General features: G+C 43.8%; 1 protein-coding gene across 1 annotated transcript in view; it reads left to right on the top strand.

Annotated features, from left to right (window-relative positions):
- The window catches only part of CNTN2 (contactin 2), a 393061-nt gene that overhangs the window by 298196 nt on the left and 74227 nt on the right, over window positions 1-20638 (top strand). The window contains exons 20-22 of the mRNA XM_068113156.2: window positions 5540-5655; window positions 12589-12673; window positions 19620-19721. Coding sequence (XP_067969257.2) covers window positions 5540-5655; window positions 12589-12673; window positions 19620-19721 — 303 coding nt within the window. The remainder of the gene's footprint in view (window positions 1-5539; window positions 5656-12588; window positions 12674-19619; window positions 19722-20638) is intronic.

The following is a 20638-nucleotide window of genomic DNA, read 5'->3' as shown; positions in this document are numbered from 1 at the left end:
ACTTTAAAAAAAGATTTCTTATTTTTCTTCCAACATTTCAAATTCCGAGCTGTATCTCGGAGACTGCTGGAACTTTAGGAATGAAATTTAGCATCATAATGTGACTAGAAAGTATGCGGGCTTGACATCATTATTTCGACTTTGACCTAATTTTAGGGTCATGACCTAATTATAGCCACTAGGTGAATACCCACCCTACGGGCGATCTTGTCCCAAGTGTGCAACCCATTTTTCTACCATCGGATATTTTCTGCTGACACAACTGCTTTGACTTGGATTTCTTGCTGATTTCCTTTGGTAATATTGTTCTGGCTGATTTCTGTTCAACTTAGGTGTCCTTGGTTTTTGAGGCATCTCAATTTTCCAGAAAAAAAACATCAAATGCCCCAAGCTAACAATACCCACAACCAACACACCCCCCTCTTTCCCCTCCCCCCCACCATCCCCTCACAAACCCCCATCGAGCATCAACCCCATACCCCTCCCCCACACTCCATTTCCCCCCACAAGCCCCTTTCAACCATCACTCTAGCTAACAAGACCCATGACCACCCCACACCCCGTACCCCATGCCGCCATCCCCTCACATTCCCCTGTCAACCGTCACCCTAGCTAACAATAGCCCATGACCACCCCACACGCCCCCCCCACCCCCATCATCATCCCCAATCAGTTTCGGAATCCGAGCTCGCAATGCGCCATTTCTCTTTGTACAATCGCCGGCAGGGTCACGGTGAGTTCACAATGTGACGTCACTGGCAATCTCAAAAATCGACAGTCTAGGGTTTTTCGGCACTTTATGATTGGCAAATGGAAAAAAAAATTCCCTTCAAATTAGACCTTGATTAATGATTGCCAATTGTTTTTCAGGAAAAAAATGCATTTTGGTTCTCCTTTAAGGGTCTTTTCAGTCTTCAGGGTCTTTTCAATCTTTTGGGTATTGGTAGTCTTTGGGTCTTTTCAGTCTTCAGGGTCTTTTCAGTCTTTGGGGCATATTTGGTTTTTGGGGTCTTTTCATTCTTTGGGGTCTTTTCATTATTTGGAGTGTTTTGGGACTTTTAAGGATCTTTAGGGTATTTTGGATCTTTGGTATCTTTTCAGTCTTTGGGGACTTTTTGGTCTTTTGGTCTTAGGGGTCCTTAAGGGTATTTGGGGTGTTTTGGGTCTTCAGGGTATTTTGGGTATTTGGGGTCCATTGGGTCTTTGGGCCTTTTCGACCTTTTGGGTCTTTAAGAGTCTTCGGGGTCTTTTTGTCTTTTTGGTCTTTTGGGTCTTCAAGGATCTTTGGGATATTTTGGGTCTTCAGGGTATTTTGTATCTTTGGGGTCTTTAAGGGTCTTTGGAGTATTTTGGGTCTTTGGGGTCCTCTGGGCCCTTTGGGTCTTCGGTGTCTTTGAGGGTCTTTGGGGTATTTTGGGTCTTCAGTGCCCTTTGGTTCTCTTGGGTCTTTTTCTTTAAATAGCCTTTGAGGGAAGGATCTTTGGGATATTTTGGGTCTTCAGGGTATTTTGTATCTTTGGGGTCTTTAACGGTCTTTGGAGTATTTTGGGTCTTTGGGGTCCTCTGGGCCCTTTGGGTCTTCGGTGTCTTTAAGGGTCTTTGGGGTATTTTGGGTCTTCAGTGCCCTTTGATTCTCTTGGGTCTTTGTCTTTAAATAGTCTTTGAGGGGTTCTCTTGGGTCTTCAGGGTCTTTAAGGGTCTTTGGTGTATTTTGGGTTATTTTGGGTCTTTGGAGTATTTTGGGTTTTCAGGGTCTTTTGGTTCCTCTGGGTCTTTTGCATCCTCAGGCTCTTTTGGTTCTCTTGGGTCTTTGAGTTATTTAAGGGTCTTTGGGAACTTTTGGATCTTCAGGGTTGTTTAAAGGTCTTTGGAATATTTTCAGTCTTTGTGGTCTTTTAGGTATTTGGGGTATTTTGGGTCTTCAGGTTCTTTAGGGTCTTCGGGGTATTTTGGGTATTCAGGGTCTTTTGGTTCTCTTGGGTCTTCAAGGTCTTTAAGGGTCTTCAGGGTCTTTTGGGTTATTAATGGTCTTTGAGGTCTTCAGGGTATTTTGTGTCAGTTGGGTCTTTTGGTTCTCTTGGGTCTTTAAGGGTCTTCAGGGTCTTTGAGGTATTTTGGGTCTTCTTTGGCTAAACCCCACTCTTGGCTAACCCCCGCTCTAGCAGGGAAAATGGCCTTAAAATGCATGTTGTTTGTTGTTTGGGGTATTTTGGGTCTTCAGGGTCTTTTGGGTCTTTGGGGTATTTTGTGTCTTTGAGGTCCATTGGGTCTTTTCAGTCTTTTAGGTCTTTGTGGTATTTGGGGTTAATTGGGTCTTCAGGGTCTTTTCAGTCTTTTTAGTCTTTGGGGTATGTTGGTTCCTCTGGGTCTTTTGGGGCCTCGGGGTATTTAGAGTCCTTGGGGGGTATTTAGAGTCCTTGGGGGTATTTAGAGTCCTTGGGGGTATTTAGAGTCCTTGGGGTATTTAGGGTCCTCAGGGTATTTTGGGTCCTCGGGTCTTTTGGGTCCTCTGGGTCTTTTGGGTCCTTTGGGTCTTCTCAGTCTTGTTTGTCATCGGGATGTTGAGGGGTGTCGGGGGAGGGTCCTTTGTGTCCTCTGGGTACTTTAGGTTAAGTATTTCAGGTTACATTTGTGGGTGGAGTCAGGTCAGTTGTCCAACCAATGGGTGAAGAGTGGGCATACATACATACATACATACATACATACATACATACAGTACATATTTAGCAGTTGCTGAAGACGATAAGAAGAGGCCATTTCGTTGGGTACAAAAGGTTGTTTATTGTACAGAAATCTCCAGCAACTGCTCGCGAACGGAAGTCGTAATGGCTTATATAAAAACAAGAACCCTCTTCGGAAGGCGTGGCTCCAACAGCCGCGTGTGCGTCACGACGACACAACCAAAAGCCCGTGTGTGTGGGTTAGTCCAAACCCATCGTAATGGTAACCGTCACATGCGGATAAGTTAACCGCGACAAGTGAATGAGGTAACCGCGACATGTGAACAAGGTAACCACTACATGCGCCCCCCGCCCCAGAAGGCACGCCACGGGCGTGTGCGTAGTTCGCGGGTGGAACAGAGCCGGGCCGCGGGTGGAACAGAGCCGGGCCGCGGGTGGAACAGAGCCGGGCCGTGGGTGGAACAGAGCCGGGCAGTTGCAGCAGTAGGAATGGTGGGAGTGGCGAGCAGCAGTGCGCGCGAAGGTAACGAAGCAGCCGTGCATGCGCAAGAGATGAGCAGCGGTAGCAGCTGTAGTTGCAGGAGCATCAGCCTCGGGATCCGCCGTAGGAGCAGTAGTAGGAGTGGCGAGCAGCAGTACTCGGCCTGTGTGCACGGAGGCGACGAAGTAGCAGTACTCGGCCTGTGTGCGCGAAGGCGACGAGCAGCAGTACTTGGCCTGTGTGCGCGGAGGCGACGAGCAGCAGTGCTCGGCCTGTGTGCGCGGAGGCGACGAGCAGCGGTACTCGGCCTGTGTGCGCGAAGGCGACGAAGTAGCCGTGCCCGGCCTGTGTGCGCGGAGGCGACGAAGTAGCAGTACTCGGCCTGTGTGCGCGAAGGCGACGAAATAGCCGTGCCGCCAACGCCCCGTAACGGCGTTCCTTCGGAGGGTCCCGGAGCTGGTTTGCCCCTCTAGTCGTAGAGGAGGAACCGAGCGCGATGCGCGAACCACGTGGCCGCTCGTCGTTGCTAAAACTCCGGCAGTTCGAGTTTAGGTCTTGTGGAAGAAACTGCGGTCGCAATCCTGCCGTGTTCATTTGGCCCCCGAATACGTTCGGGGGCAACGGGGCCACCAGTTTAGCGATTGCCAAAGACGATAAGAAGAGGCCATTTCGTTGGGTACAAAAGGTTGTTTATTGTACAGAAATCTCCAGCAACTGCTCGCGAACGGAAGTCGTAACGGCTTATATAAAAACAAGAACCCTCTTCGGAGGGCGTGGCTCCAACAGCCGCGCGTGCGTCACGACGACACAACCAAAAGCCCGTGTGCGTGGGTTAGACCAAACCCATCGTAATGGTAACCGTCACATGCGGATAAGTTAACCGCGACAAGTGAATAAGGTAACCGCGACATGTGAACAAGGTAACCACTACACATACATACATACATACATACATACTTATAAACACTTGCTTCATTATATATAGAACATTTCAAACATTTTTCACCATAACTCGACGAACGTTTGGCCGATCGGAACGAAATTATCCTCTCCCGATAGCGTACATCAAGGCGTATGTATTTACCTTCAATCTACATCATATCCCTCCAGGTTAAAGGTCAAGGTCTTACACCCCGAGGTGTACGAAACCACCATTTAGGTTTTCTCCCTTTTTCTGTCAATGTCCAAGCTACATCTTGGATCCAGCTAAATCTTGCATTAACAATGGAAATAAAAAGTATGCAGGGTTGACTATTTTATGGCCTTGACCTAATTTAATGTCATGACCCAATAATAGACATTTTAACATTTTTACCAAAACTCGACTTAGGTTTATCTGACCAGACCGAAATTGCCCTCTCTAGATAGCCGAGGGCAAGACGCATTTACCATGAATTTACATCATACGCCATCTGATTTAAAGGTCAAATGGTGGTCTGAAAAGAATATAGTGTTTGTTTGTTTTTGTCATCGCTCAATTTAGCCAATGCAGAATCTTAACCACTTGGCCTTCCAATATGTTCTTGCATCATAATAGTGGACTTGCACTGAAGTTGTGCACCTGATATTTCATTTGTGTCCTTGAACTACCATTTTTCGAATTGTGACCTAATTTACAAAAAACACCTTTTTGAACATAACTTGACTAATTTTCCTCAAATTTCAATGATAAGTTTTTTTGGATAGGTTGTAAATGGAGACATATTTTCTTTATTTACGCTCTATCCCAAAATGGTCAAGGTCAAATGGTGGTCCGAAAGAAATATGGCCATCATTGGACAACTGGCCAAGGTTAAGTCACGGGCGATCACCAAGGGTAAGCGCCTCTCCCGGTCAGGCAAGGCTTACTCTTGGCATTCACTTTGTGATCACAGATATATATTTGTTAGGGAAGGCTTGGCAGGGGGTTTGGTGTTAAGTTTGTTTGAATTACAACATTAGGTACACGATTTACAAACCCATTTTTGATCAGCAACATGCTGTATTACTGGAATATTACCAATGAACTCGAGGAAATAATAATCCCAAAAGTGAAAGGAATCATTAGCAAGAAACTTATATGACCACATAGTTTGCAATATTATTATGCCAGCATAGGTTGCTAGTGGACGTTCAACATCACTGAGTCTTTTGCAAAGAGTATGCAAGTTATAACCACCACCCTGGCCAAATCCCATATTCCTTCCTGGATGTGCATCAGCAGCACAGTTGTACCTCAGTGATAATGCGACCAGAGACCAATTTTATCATCGAATTCCAGACCAATATTTATTCACTAATGATGAGAGGAATTGATTTATTTTCTCTGTGTTGCTCTTTTCCTTTATCCTCTTCTCAACAATCTCTCCTTGCCGGTTCATCGCAATGCATCCTCTAGAACCTGACATCGCTCCTTCGGGAATTGAAGGCCACAGCTTGTCTGCCTTTGAAATATTTGTGTCATGGGAACGAGTGTGGCTGAACAGCACGCTGCGCCGCGTCGCGGGATATGAGGTTAGTGGCGAGATGTTTTTTTCTTTTCCTTGTCACTAGATTTAGTGCCAAAATCTTATAACTTGATAGTGTAATAACAGCCATGCGATTCGGTCATTGTGTAATGCAGGCATGGGTGTACTGTTTAAGGTCTCCACTTGCTAAGTGTGATATGAGCAATGCTGATTCATGTCAACCTCAGCCTTGACATCTTGAGTAAGCCTTCTTGGTTTGTTTTTTTTTGTAACAAAAAGCCTAACGAAAAAATCCATCATGATCTCTTCATTATCCATCAAGGAGAGGATCGAGCTAACCTATCCATGTGCAATTTTAAATAAAGAATGACCTCACAACATGGCTTCCACACGTTCTGTCCTTTCACCTGAAATACATCACATGCACATGAATTTAGAATGTCTGCACATATATGTTTTGGCCTAAGGATTGTACGAGTATAATGGCATATACGAGCTGTTCCAGCCTGTACTCGTATTACAGTAAACATTTTAGATATGATAACGTGCTCCAATAGCTGAGGCATTAGTTGTCTAATACAGAAGATTTACCACGGAGCTTGACCAAAGAGGCTGTTATTGTGACATGTTTTGGATTTTCAGCATTCACAAGCAAGTTTCTATGGGACAGCCTGTTTCATATCCTCCATTGCGTGGTGATCCCCAAGCTAGCACCACACCAAAATCACAGATTTTTTGTCTTATCTTATAGCATGGATAAGGACCCCCTCCCCCAAATTGTTTAAAGTGATGTGGCACACAATCATTGTTAATATAACCTGAATATCAAATCCAAGATTCTGAAGCACAGATGCATCCCTTCTCATCTTCAGTTATCATACCCATCCTCCTGCCCATGGTACACCGGATCCCGCGGTGAGGCAGTTTTTTTTTGTATGCATAGTTTAGGCTTGTATGAGAGCTAACACACAGAACATGTAATAAAGGGAGCCAGAGAAAAGAGGGGGGGGGGGGGGGGGAGAGAGAGAAATAGGGAACAGGGACATCTGTGGAAGAGAGGGTCGGGGCGAAGTACACAGGACAAATATGGCATGGCACAGTCGCGGTGCATAAAAATGGCACAGTCGCGCTCCTCAATGTCCCAACGTGAGGTACTTCTCGCGATGCCGACTTGCCCGAAACTTCCTGGTTCAGTCTCTTCCCCAAAAGCGCACACGAGCCAAAGATGTGCCACTGCCCACGACCAAGCAAGAACAAAGGAGAGAGAGCGGCAAACACGACCGTCCACAATGAATCCCAGGATCAGCAGAAAAGATCATGATGGCAAGACGGCGTCTTTTCCCTTCAGCTCTCAAATGTTCGATGATGGCTTTTCTCTCTACCAATCGCCTGAGCCCTGTCCATCACCCCATCGCACCTCCACCAATCACTAAGGCCGGGGCATGGCCTCTTCGCCACGTGTCATCGGGCGGAGCCTAGTCTCCCGATCGAGAATGCCTGGGTGTCTGGCAGCCCTAACGGCATTGTGAGCGCATGTGTCCCATTACAGCGCTATCGTTGTTTTACTGAGCCCTCAATTTCCTGGATGGCCGAATGTAATAAAACCGAGGGGAAGACCACAGGAGGCAAGCACGTACAGGGGAATTTAACCTTACAGACCCTATCTAGATAACACAACTCCACTCCTCCGTGTGGAGACACCTAAACATTTAACCGGGCATTTGACCCTACTTAGATACATCAAGATTCTTCTACGCGACACTTAGAGCATGCTAACTTATACGATTCTGACTTTCCTAAGGTATTTCATCTCCTACCCCCACAAACGTAACAATATTTGTGTACACTCTCAGGAGAGCCTTAAAACCATATGTGGCCAACCTCATGATTTCACTTTCAAACCTGTCTTCTTTCTCAAAGACCTGCATGGTGACACCGTGTTAAATCCATCTCTGGAGTATGCTCTTCCTCCATCCCTTCCCTCACTTAAACCCATCTTTACAAACCCCTTGAAGAAGGTCAGTTGCTCAAACCTTTGGACCTCACTATCAGCTATGATCTTTCTTGGGCAAACCACATATTTAAATTGGCCTGCAATGCCATCTTCCATTGTGAAAAGTCTTTCCTTGCCACGTCTGAACCTTTAGCTTATTGTCAGGCATTTATCCACAGCATGATGGAACACTGCTCTCGCCTTTTAGCTTGCACTCCTACCTCATATCTGCCTGACGCCCTGGAAACCAAAGCCTTCAAAATCATTGGTATCTTCCACGATGAAGCCAAGTCTCTGTGCCCATTATTTTCATGTCGCATACAGGTTGGTGGTCTCTTTCTCTTCTACCGCCTCCTTGTCTTTCACCCCCTATCATTTCCATGCTCTATCCCTCTTGCCCCCTTCCCAGGTTTCTGCATGGGCTCATGTGGTCTGCCATTAACCCACTTCTGATCAAACTCCCAAAATCCAACTTCATTGTGCAGTTGCACTCATTCCTTTCTCTTTTCTTTCACCTGTGGAATCAGCTTCCTCAGTATATTCAATCTCAATCTTCCTTCCAGTGCTTTACGACAATTGTTCACTGCTATTCCAAATCATCTTGCATTCATACATATGATCTTTTCTACCCCCAAGCCCACCTCTTTCCTTGTTTCCAGGTTATTGGGTTTTCCCCAGCTCCTTCACCCCCCTCCTCCCACCCCCCATTTTTGATATTTCTATTCCATTTCTGTTTCTTTCCTTGTTTTTCTCTTCTACTTCTGTTATTGAGAGTTTGTGCCTGTATCCAGTTTGCTTACCTCAATGTCCTCCTTACGATAGGAGTAGGTCCCCATGCCACTTATCAGTGTGGAGCAGAATCTCCATCCCAAAGTGAACTGGTCAAACCCTACAAGACATTAAGTCATCAATGTATCACATCACTGTATTAAGTCATTAAACCCAATCACTGCGGTGGGTACCAGGAAGGTAGTTCCACACCAGCTATTGTAGCATGCATCCTGACCAGCAGGAAATGGCTGCCACACACTAACCTGTCTGTGGTACACACAACAGTTCTGGGAGCAGCCAGGATCAATATAAATGAAAAAAGGCTCTTCTGGCTAAGCAGTTGCATAGGCATTGCCCGTTAGGCATGAGTTTAGCAGCGCGACAGCCCCCTACATCTCCGTATCACTGTACTGCAGCCAATACCAGGAAGAGATTTTAATTTTAAATTTTATAGACCAGCTTTCTCCTTGCCAATAGTTGATTTTTTTTTAGTCTCTAAAGTGCAGTGAAGAACTTATGTATACATCACATGAAGAACAAGAACATTAGGAGAAATAAGTGCACTTTTCCATAAATTGCAAGAACTGTAGGAGACATACAATTGACAAATCAACACTGTATGTGGGACTTGAATCTGTGATTCGAGAATCATGAGTGATGATCTCAGATGGAAACCCCACACAGGCCAATTTTATATGATGAAACTAAATTAACACCAGCATCACTTTAGGCCTTGCAGTATGTGGCTGCTGGTTGCATCACTTTCTGGAATGGCAGCTGTGCCGCTGATGCAGCGCCCCTGTTACCAGTAAGCTGGTACTTATTTTTCCGACATCGGAAGGATGACAGGCAGAGTCAACTCACATGTTGTTATTTCATCAACGGCACAACAGACGCTCAAACTCAAGACCCTAAGATCTTAAGCCAGCCACCTTAACCGTGGAGCCAACCCCAGACTTAATTGAGGTCATTAATATGGATTCTTGTAACATTGCATACTAGTGGGGTCACCCGTGGGAATCCCACGGGCATGGAGAGAGACTTGGTATGAAGTCTTAACCAAATCCGTCCATCACACGGGCATGGACATATGTGACATTTGGACATCTTGATTTAGACATTACATTTTACAAAATGGTTCCTGGCAATTCATCAGATCCAGAAATGGTGTAATGAACACAATTTATTTATTTCACATAATATGTGACCCCTCACTCCTCTCCACCTGACACTCTCCTCTCTCCACCCTCATGCCTCTCCAATCCCACTCCTCACACTCCCCTCCAATACCTCCTCACACTCCTCTCTAATACTTCCTCACACTCCTCTCCAATCCCTCACACTCCTCTCCAATCCATCACACTCCTCTCCAATCAGTCACACTCCTCTCCAATCCCTCACACTCCTCTCCAATCCCTCACACTCCTCTCCAATCCCTCACACTCCTCTCCAATCCCTCACACTCCTCTCCAACCCCTCACACTCCTCTCCAATCCCTCACACTCCTCTCCAAACCCTCACACTCCTCTCCAATTCCTCACACTCGCCTCCAATCGCTCCTCACTCTCCTCTCCAATCACTCCTCACTCTCCTCTCCAATCGCTCGTCACTCTCCGCTCCAATCGGCCCTCACTCTCCAAATCCTTGCTCCTCACTCTCCAACTCCTCGCTCCTCACTCTCCAACACCTTGCTCCTTGCTCTCCAACCCCTAGCTCCTCGCTCTCCAACCCCTCGCTCCTCGCTCTCCAACCCCTAGCTCCTCGCTCTCCAACCCCTCGCTCCTCGCTCTCCAACCCCTAGCTCCTCGCTCTCCAACCCCTAGCTCCTCGCTCTCCAACCCGTAGCTCCTCGCTCTCCAACCCCTAGCCCCTCACTCTCCAACCCCTCACTCCTCACTCTCCAACCCCTAGCTCCTCACTCACCAACCCCTAGCTCCTCACTCTCCATCCCCTAGCTCCTCACTCTCCAAGCCCTAGCTCCTCACTCTCCAAGCCCTAGCTCCTCACTCTCCAAGCCCTAGCTCCTCACTCTCCAACCCCTAACTCCTCTCCAACCCTCCTCATCATTGTTGCAGCAGCATCCTGTGCGAGTCTGTGATCACGTTTGTCAAGGGTCTCGTTCTCCCGTCTCGTTCTTTTTCTTGCTGCATCCTGTTCAAGTCTGCATTGACGTTCGTCGACGGACTCGTTCGCCCGTCCCATTAGTTTTGTTTGCTGCATCCTGTTCAAGTCTGCGTTCTTCATCGACCATCTCATTCATTTTGGAAATGGAAGTTTCCACGCAACGCGTGAATTGTCATGATCCTCAAGAGGAAGTGTCTCGTAATCATCAAATGACAAATGGCAAGTAAATTACATTGTGAAAATTAAAGATTTCAAATAAACCTATTTAAAGTGTCTGCACACATAACTAATAAAAAAAAACGAAGAAATATCTCTCGGTAATTCCCTGAAACATATTTTACTTCCGGATAATAATGTTGAATGAAATAAGAACGAAGAAATATATGTCTTTTTTGTGACGACTGTCATCAAAAGTAAAAGTAATATATCTTAACGGAAAAGAAAAAGCGAATTTTTAATATATGTCGACATTTTCCCCGACTGTTATTTTAGGCAGTGTATTTCGTGTATCATCGTGGTGCAATTTTTAAAAATATATCTCTGCATTTTCCCGTGTGTGCGTGAATGTCCTCAATTATTTCTGACACCGAGTCTAAAACCATCGATAAAAATTAAATCAGATGGTGAATTCGAGATAAAATCGTGAGGGTGACTCAATGAATGGGCTTTATTTTACAGGCCTTTGAGAAATGATTTCGTTCTATAAACGGAAACTTTCATGGGATTCTCTTCCCGTTTTTTTTTCAACCGAGTCTAAAACTATGTTAGCGACTGTTAAAAATGAAATGATATATCGAATTAGAGTTGAAATAAACCTGTGTGAGAGGGAAAGACAGCACGGGCCTAACTAAACAGGCTTCAAAGCTATTCGAGTCAATAAAATGGTGGATATTTGTTTCCATGAAGCCTCTCCAAGAATGGGTGGAGCTACTCTGTAAACGGAGTAAGCCACACCCCCAGACAGACAGACAGACATCGGCAGACAGAATCACCGTAGCCGATTATAATATAGATTTTTGACATGCAACTCGAATTTTATACTCAATATAATATAAACAAGAAAGTGAAAAATTTATCGTGTTGATAACACTCTTAGTTGTTCTTAGATATCAGATTTGTGAACAAAATCACATATCCAAAATACTACACAGTTACATTGAATCATTCTCATACATGTGAAAAGAAACTGTTGGAATGGTGTGATTGTTCAACTGTCCTTCAGAGAATTTTTAATGGCTGAAAATTATTAAATAACAATGGGGAAATAACCTTGAAATGAACATTCCTTGAACGCATTGTGAAATTCAAAGCACATCTTCGAATGCGTTTTTTTTTCCTCTTCGTGTCTGGTTCCTCATTTCCAAATGTGCAACATCAGCACCAAGAGGATAAGTCAGCTGTGCTGATGCACCATCCATTTATATTCCGGTTCCTCTGTGTTTTCTCGTCCACAACCAATCACTTCCTTCGGCTGTGCAGGATAACTAGGAGGTTATGGCAAATGTCAGGGGCAAATGGGGGGCATGAAACTATCATTGTGGTAAGTTAGAATCCTTTGAGAAAAACATCTACTGTTGATATTAATAAGTAGGATATAAGGCTTCCACTTCTGATTCATCACCTCATTAAAGTGCTGGAAAATATATATATATATATATACAAACATCATATATGAGTGCTAAGGAATTGTAATTGCAAAAATATTTTCACAATATTCCCTTTGTACTGTCTGCCAATGCTCCTGTTGTTTTTATAGGTTCCAAGGGAGAAAGAGAGTAACTTTAACACTAAAACGTGTTTCTTTTATCCCTTTTGGGTTTACTTAAATCTTCATCTCCCCCATAAATAGCATGAAATGTGAAACGAAACTTATTAAATTGCAATTTGTTTTCCTTCCCTGTACATCATGGAAATTCTTATTTGGTTTATTCGATTTCTGCACATAAATCTGTATGCATGAGAAACAAAGGTGCAATAGAATGAAGATTGTGTTCGGGATTCAGTGAGGATAAATATGTTACTTTGATGATATAAGGTGATAGCATGATGGTCCTGGTGACCATCGTTGTGTCCATGTAATGGCGATTCAAGGTTCGTTACTGGATTGAGAAGGAAGATGAAGCTTCAGCAGATCGAGTCAGGACGCACGATGGAGTTTCTTCCATCACCCTTAAAGGTACTTTTTCATTTTGCTGGGACTTCTCTTGCACCAGATTACATATGCACCTGCTAATTCGCTTTGTCAACCATTTAAATGAGCAAAGAATAACTTTATCATGACACATCTGAATACTTAACTCATGATTCAGGGATCACAGGTACAAAGCCCATATTTTCCGTTCATTTGTGCACTATGTGTTCTACTGTCCTTGTAATCAATGTAAGAATACATGGATGTATCCTTAGCGCTTGATTGACATGTAATACATGTGCAAGTTCCTCCATGAGCCTGAGACGCTGTAGACAAAAAATTCCGAACAGATTATGGGATTTCTCAATAATTCCTCCTTGTTCACTGACAAATTAAGCCAAGACATTATCAAGACCTCCTGGATTGACAGTTGGTCTTCCTTTAGTTTGGCTTCGGTCTCAAGGCCTTAACAGCGGACGACCCTCAAAGGTTCAAGATGAGCAACTTTTCAAATGTCACGTTTATGTCATTGTGATCATATTGCATTCATTCACAGTTTGGAATATTTATTGCTTCAACATTTTGCCAGTGAGGCACCAGGATGACGTTATATAGTTTGATTCCGAGTCAAGATTACACAACTGCAAGGCAAGTAACACTACCAACATGGTATGGTCAGATCACAATCGCCATGATCGTTTCTACCACCATTGACCCTCCCCAAGCACACTTCTGTCCGAATTTACAGTCTTTCATTTCTGAGAGTTTGCCGCTGTATCCATCTTGTCTACTTCATTCATCCTCCCCTATCCTTCATTCTTCCCCACATCCCTTATCTGTCCTGGTCTCCCTCTATTTTGTCCATCAACCTTGCTGTTGGCATGTTTCTCCTCCGTTTCTGCTTGTTCTATGTTCTGTTACCGCCTGATCCATTCTATGTTCTAGCTCCTCCACGAGCCTCGACATTGTAAAGAAGTAAACAACACTACCTTTGTGCTATTTTTTCAGCTCCACATAGAGAATCAATGCAATGCAATGTAGTAGCTTTTAATATGTATTTGATTTCTCACTTCGTATGTACCAGGATGATGACATCCATATGTGCAAAACCATTATCAGTGCTGCTCACAGTCACAACATAATCGAGGTGGATATTTGCAGCCTTCACGCAAGAACAAAACAGCAAAGGAGCATCGAAGAAGGAATAGTCTATGGTTTTGTATGTTTTTCCATGCGAAAAGCCCACAATTTGCAGGAAATGTCAGAGGGTAGCAGAATGCACATAGCAAGCACATGGAATAATATGCAAATTAAAAATATATCACTATTAGGGGAGGCCAAGATAGGGTGCACATGTCTAATAACTTATGCATGCCAATGAACAATGTTGCAGCAGGCAGTCTAGTAGCAATCGAATAATAATGACCAACACGGAATTAAGCAACTTCTACATGCTGACTACGCCCGGTCCACTATTTTCAGTTCTCATGAGGTTTACATGAACTGCAGATCAGAAAGATCTCTTACCAGTTTGAAATAAAGCGAGAACTTTATTTCTAGAGCAACCAAAGGGCTTCACTATCAGAGGTAGTTTAAACAGTAAAAATAAATAAATATTTGTGTTCCCAGTTGCACAAAGCTATGATCAATGAGATGAGAGTCAGATGAGTATTGGCACAGCTGCCATCATGAGTGAGAGCCCTGATTGGCAGAGAGATAATTATTTTCAAGTTCGGTTAAATTTTGCTTATCACGCAATATTCTGATGGATGGAAGACTTTATAACTGTCTGAGGTTCACTTAAAATTATAAACAATTAATAACAATGCCTCTCATAATCCCTCTCATAATCTCATAATGTTATCACAATGATTATTCTTCAGCCAATAGGCCAATATCTCTGTGGAAATTTGTAATACCAAGTCCCAGGTGGATGCTTTATATCTATAAAAATGGGGGAAAAGATCTAGACACATGAACACTGTGGGCATCTGGACATTTAGCTTTTATAATTAAATACTGGAGCTACTGGAGCAAATTGAGTGTGTAACAGGACAGCCATATTCACTTTAGTGTTGTTTTTACTATGTGTACGTGTTTTAATGTGTACATGTTTTAATGGAGATATCAAGTCACAACATGAACTAGAACAGCACTCAGTAGAGAGCATACCTCCGCCATGTGAACAGTTTACGTTTTGTATCTCACTGATAGGCCGGATCTGGATTCGGACCTCAACCAAAATCGAATCGGCTTGCTCTTGTCACCTACCAAACTCATCCACCAAGTTTCGCCCAAATCCGTCATAACTCGTCCATAACTTTTTTAAACATGATGTTACATATCTCTTTTCGCCAGATCTCTCAATAATGAAGAATCACGTAAAAATTAAATAATTCTCGTTTCCGAATCCATATTCAGATCGTCACCAAAATCTAATCGAATCGTCTTTGGCACACACGCAACCTGTCCACCACATTTCGTCCAAATCCGTCAATAGGTTTTTGAGATATCCTGCTATATGTCAGTTTTGACCCTATCTCGCAATGGTGAAAAATCACTTTTTTAAATTGTACTTGCTGGATCCGAAACCGGATCTTCACCAAAATCTAATCGTTTCGCCCTTGTCACATGCACGACCTCTGTGCCAAATTTCGTTTGAATCCATCTACAACTTTTTAAGATATCTTGTTGACAGACAAACAAAAAGACAAGGGTGAAAACATAACCTCCATCCACCTTTGGTGGCGGAGGTAATAACAAGACTAAACATAGGAGCAATACCCCTGGCGCTCACCTGGTACAATAAACAGTATACTGCACGGACGACAGGTATTTTAAACCAATTTCAATGCTTGCTAGAAGACAGGGCAGCATGTAGAATCACACTAACATAATCATAACACTTCGAACAAACAAGCAAAAAAAAACAATTTGGGGGCAAACCCCCCCCCCCCCCCCCCCTCCGTGTACCTCCTCAGACCCCAATTTATCCAATGCCTTTAACAAACATTGGTACATCACGGATGACGAAGGTAGTGGTGACGTTTCATCAAACTTGTGTTTGTTGGTTCTGAGAAAAAAGCAAATACCTATTTTGGGGGCAAGACCACCTTAGACCCCTACTTTTTAATTCCAGGAACAAACTTTGGTACAACACGGGTGATTAAGGTTGTGGTCAAGTTTCATCAGAATTGCATATGTAGTTTCTGAGAAAAAAGCAAATACCTATTTTGGGAGGCAACCCTGCCATAGATCCCCAAAGGGGCATATTTTTTAAATGTCGTGAACAAACGTTGGTACAGCATCAGTGGTGAAGGTTGTGGTCAAGTTTCATCGGAATTGCATGTGTAGTTTCTGAGAAAAAAGCAAATACCTATTTTGGGAGGCAACCCTGCCGTCGATCCCCAAAGGGGCAGATTTTTTTAATGTCGTGAACAAACGTTGGTACAGCATCAGTGGTGAAGGTTGTGGTTATGTTTCATCGGAATTGCATGTGTAGTTTCTGAGAAGAAAGCAAACACCGATTTTGGGGGGCAACCCCACACCCCTATAGACCCCACAGGGGCAGATTTTTTTTAATGCAGTGAACAAAGTTTGGTACATCACGGGTGGTGAAGGTTGTGGTGAAGTTTCATCGAAATAGTGTGTGTAGTTTCAGAGGAAAAAGCAAATGCCTATTTTGGGGGGTGTGAGGGGGGGGGGCTCAAACCTGGATCCACTTTGACCCCCGGTGGACCCCCTTAGACCCGATTTTTTTTAATGCCGTGAACAAACTTTAGTCAAAACACAACAAATATAATTTGTGCCAAATTTGGTCGCAAACCCATCAGCGGTTTCGGAGAAGAAGTTTCAAGTGTTTAGGGATGGATGGACGGACGGACGACACACCATCGCATAAGCATCACTGACGGCATGCAGTCGCACTCCCCCCCAAAACACAAGGATGTCTACACTGGGTTGCCCAATGTGACACTGATGGTTCAGCGGACCTGATGGAAAGGCATGTGTGGTGTATGGCTAAGTGCAGGAGGAGAGGTTAAATGGATTGATTTTTTTGTGGGTGATGGTGGGTGCTTTGGGGCATTGGGGGAAAGGAAGGTTGGCCACTGGGGTGGGGATGCAGTTTATGGGCGTGGGAGCATAGGCTCAGGTACGTTCCATAACATTGTACATAGATATGACTGCAGGCAGTATCTATAACAGCACTCAGTAGAGAGCATACCTCCGCCAGGTGGACAGTTTACGTTTAGTATCCCAGAGTAGACTAGAAAACCACAATACAGAATCGCATTTAATCAAAATCATCCATCCACAACTTTTTGAGATATCCTGCTATGTATCGTTTCTGGCCCTATCTCCCAATGGTGAAGAATCACTTAAAAATTATACTAGCCAGATCCGAATGCGGATCTTCACCAAAATCTAATCATTTCGTCCTTGTCACATACAAGGTGACATACTACCTCTCTGCCAAATTTCGTCCGAATCCGTCCACAACTTTTTGAGATACAGTCACGTGAAAAAGTAAGTACACCCCTTGTAAAGTTTTGACTTTTTCAACATATTTCAACATACAGCTATTTGATCTTCATTTCAACAATATTGATAGATAAAGGTGATATAACAAATATCATGAAACATTTACATTTTGTAGTCCAGTGTATAATTTAAATAAACATAAATGCAAATTTCGCATGTGGAAAAAGTAAGTACACCCCTACATTTATCACTACTTCAAATACCTAAAATTAGAATCAGGTGCACCAGCTCAAGTGCAAATGATTAGAACATCGTTAGAGAGGATCTTGGAGGAACCTGTCTTATATAAACCTCAGACATTTAGTTTGGTTTGCTCTTTGTTGTTGAAGTGTGCGGCGTCACAATGCCTAGATCAAAAGAGCTCTCTGAGGCCTTCAGAAAGAAGGTTATAGATGCCTACGAGTCTGGGAAGGTATTTAAAAAGATCTCCAAACAATTTGAAATCAATCATTCGACTGTCCGGAAGATCATCTACAAGTGGAGAATATTCCAAACAACTGCCAACTTGTTCAGGCCAGGCCGCCCCAACAAGTTCAGCCTGAGAGCAGACAGCAAGATGCTGAAAGAAGTCTCTAAGAACCCCAGAATGTCATCACGGGACCTACAGGTAGCTCTTGCCACTGTTGATGTCAAAGTGCACGAGTCTACCATTAGAAAGAGGCTGCACAAATTTGATCTACATGGGACGTGTGCCAGGAGGAAACCTTTGCTGTCCAGAAAGAACATCAGGGCAAGACTAAAGTTTTCCAATGAACACCGAGGCAAAGACCAGCACTTCTGGAACAATGTGCTCTGGACAGATGAGTCAAAGGTAGATCTATTTGGCCACAGTACCAGAAGACATGTTTGGCGAAAACCAAAGACAGCATTTGACCACAAGAACCTGATACCAACTGCAAAGCATGGTGGTGGAAATATTATGGTTTGGGGCAGCTTTGCTGCATCAGGGCCTGGGCAGCTCACCATCATATAATCCACTATGAATTCTTCATTGTACCAGAGGGTGCTTGAGGATAATGTGAGGCATCTGTCGGAAAGTTGAAGCTCAACCGAAGGTGGACCTTGCAACATGACAATGACCCTAAACATACCAGTAAATCCACCAAGGAATGGCTGAAAAGAAAGAAATGGAGGGTTCTGGAATGGCCAAGTCAAAGCCTGGATCTAAATCCCATCGAGATGTTGTGGGGGGATTTGAAACGAGCTGTGCATGCAAGAAACCCCTCAAACATCGCACAGCTGAAAGAATTCTGCATGGAGGAGTGGGCAAAAATTTCTCCCAGTTGATGTCAGAGACTGGTAGACAGTTATAAGAAACGCCTACTTGAGGTTGTTTCTGCCAAAGGGGGCAATACCACCTACTAGATTCAAGGGTGTACTTCCTTTTTCCACTTGCGAAATTTGCATTTATGTTTATTTTAATTATACAATGGACTACAAAATGTAAATGTTTCATGATATTTGTTATATTATATCACCTTTATCTTTCAATATTGTTGAAATGAAGATCAAATAGCTGTATGTTGGAATATGTTGAAAAAGTCAAAACTTTACATGGGGTGTACTTACTTTTTCACGTGACTGTATTTTGTTCACAGACAGATAAACAAACACGCACACAAACAGACAGACAGACAGACAGACAGGGGTGAAAACATAACCTCCATCCACCCTTGGTGGCGGAGGTAATAAGTACAAACATCAAGTTGGTTGAAGATATCCAAATTTAAAGCTACATTGAGGCCAAAATGTTGGAAAGATATAGTTTACTCATTTGATTAAAGCAAATATCGTTCTCCAGTTGGCTTTTCTTTTTGCTCTATTACTTGATACTTATCCTACATGTCATGGACTTTTATTATATATTTACTAATTGGTTCAAACCTGCTAATCTATAATAGCTCGAAGGTAAAATGTCTAAATACTGGATTTATGACACTCCTCATTTTGCTTTGGAACCCCATTCACACCTGATAGTTGGTTATTGGGGCAGAAAACCAACATCGCAAATTGATTTATGTTTGACTATGTAAATTATCACAACTTATTGCTAAATTAGTTCATTAGCTAATTAGTCATTATTATGGAATGTAATCATCTTTACATTAAAAACTCCTTAATCACATTTTTTGAGAAATATCTGGCTGAAAGGTTTGTTAACAGCTAGTGCACTGTCAGTATGTTGCCTTTTTGCGCTGTCATCTCGTTCTTCCATGAGCCTCAATCTTGTATTACATTGGTACATAAAACCCACGATTTATAAAATCGGAAGGTTAGCAGGTATTCATGAAATCCCAGGAGCTCGCTCTTCCTTGATGACCCTTTCTAATGCATAATTTTGGATAGTAGGTTATTTACTGATTTATATACATTATTTTTTGTTCAATTTTTGTGCCAGGCAAAGCTCAGGGTCACAGCCAGTCCTGATACAGACTGCCCTATACCCCAGGCCTGAAGGACGACACAATTTACAAAGTGGAGGTTCGTGCGTACAATACTGGAGGTTCCGGACCTCCCAGTGCAGCCTGCAACATCACCACTCGCAAAGCACGTGAGTCATACTCCACTGAGCTCATTAGATTGATAAGCATTTGCATATACATCCAGAAAAACTTCGCCTACCCAGGCTTCATATAGCCAGAATTAGCACTATACCATAGAAAGTCCAGAGAACACACTTCAGTGCAGACCAGTGCAAGGTGTTCCGCCATCACCCTGCTCGCTAGAGAACTGCATTGTATTTCCTGTGTTATCTGTAGTGTGGTTTACCTGTGCAAAAACATACTGAAGTACAGTAAGTGAAGAATGCTATTGGTGGCTCCTCACACGGGGACTTTCAAACACATTATGGGGACCCACATGCAAGCGATGCCTCGAGCCAATGGTCATACTGGGAACGAGCCCTCGGACACCACATGGCGACGGTTCCCGAGCTCACGGACGCGCAGAAGTTAACCATTCTCCACTGTAATGTGTCGAACACGGTCTATGATTATTTCACTCATTGTGAGACATATGAGGCGGCCATAGCCACTTTGCACGCACTCTATGTGAAACCAAAGAGTCCGATACATGCCCGTCATCTTCTTGCTAATCGGCGGCAGGAGACTACGGAGTCCCTGGAGCAATATGTACAGGCTCTACGCTAGCTCAGCAAAGACTGTGGGCTGCCTGATCGAACGGCCATCGAGGTCGACGAACTCATGCCTTCAGAACAGGACTTCAGTCGCCTGCTATTCGGCAACGCTTGCTGGAGACTGAGACTACGTCTCTACAAGTCGCATATGACCAGGCTCGGGTACTTCAACGAGCCCAGGTTAGATCCGAAAGCTACGGCCGGCCCTACATGATGGCTAGTGCAGCTGTTGCCGCGAAGCACCCGGAGGCTGATATCTCCATGGAGAGCATTTCCGCGTGGACCAACACCCGCCGAGATGAATCGCTCGTCATGAGCTCGGATGCAGAGGA

Source organism: Myxine glutinosa, chromosome 4 (assembly GCF_964187855.1).
Source record: "Myxine glutinosa chromosome 4, kmMyxGlut1.1, whole genome shotgun sequence".
NCBI classification, from domain to species: domain Eukaryota; kingdom Metazoa; phylum Chordata; class Myxini; order Myxiniformes; family Myxinidae; genus Myxine; species Myxine glutinosa.
The sequence above is the reverse complement of the archived record's forward strand: the minus strand, read 5'-3'. Positions and strand labels throughout refer to the sequence as shown.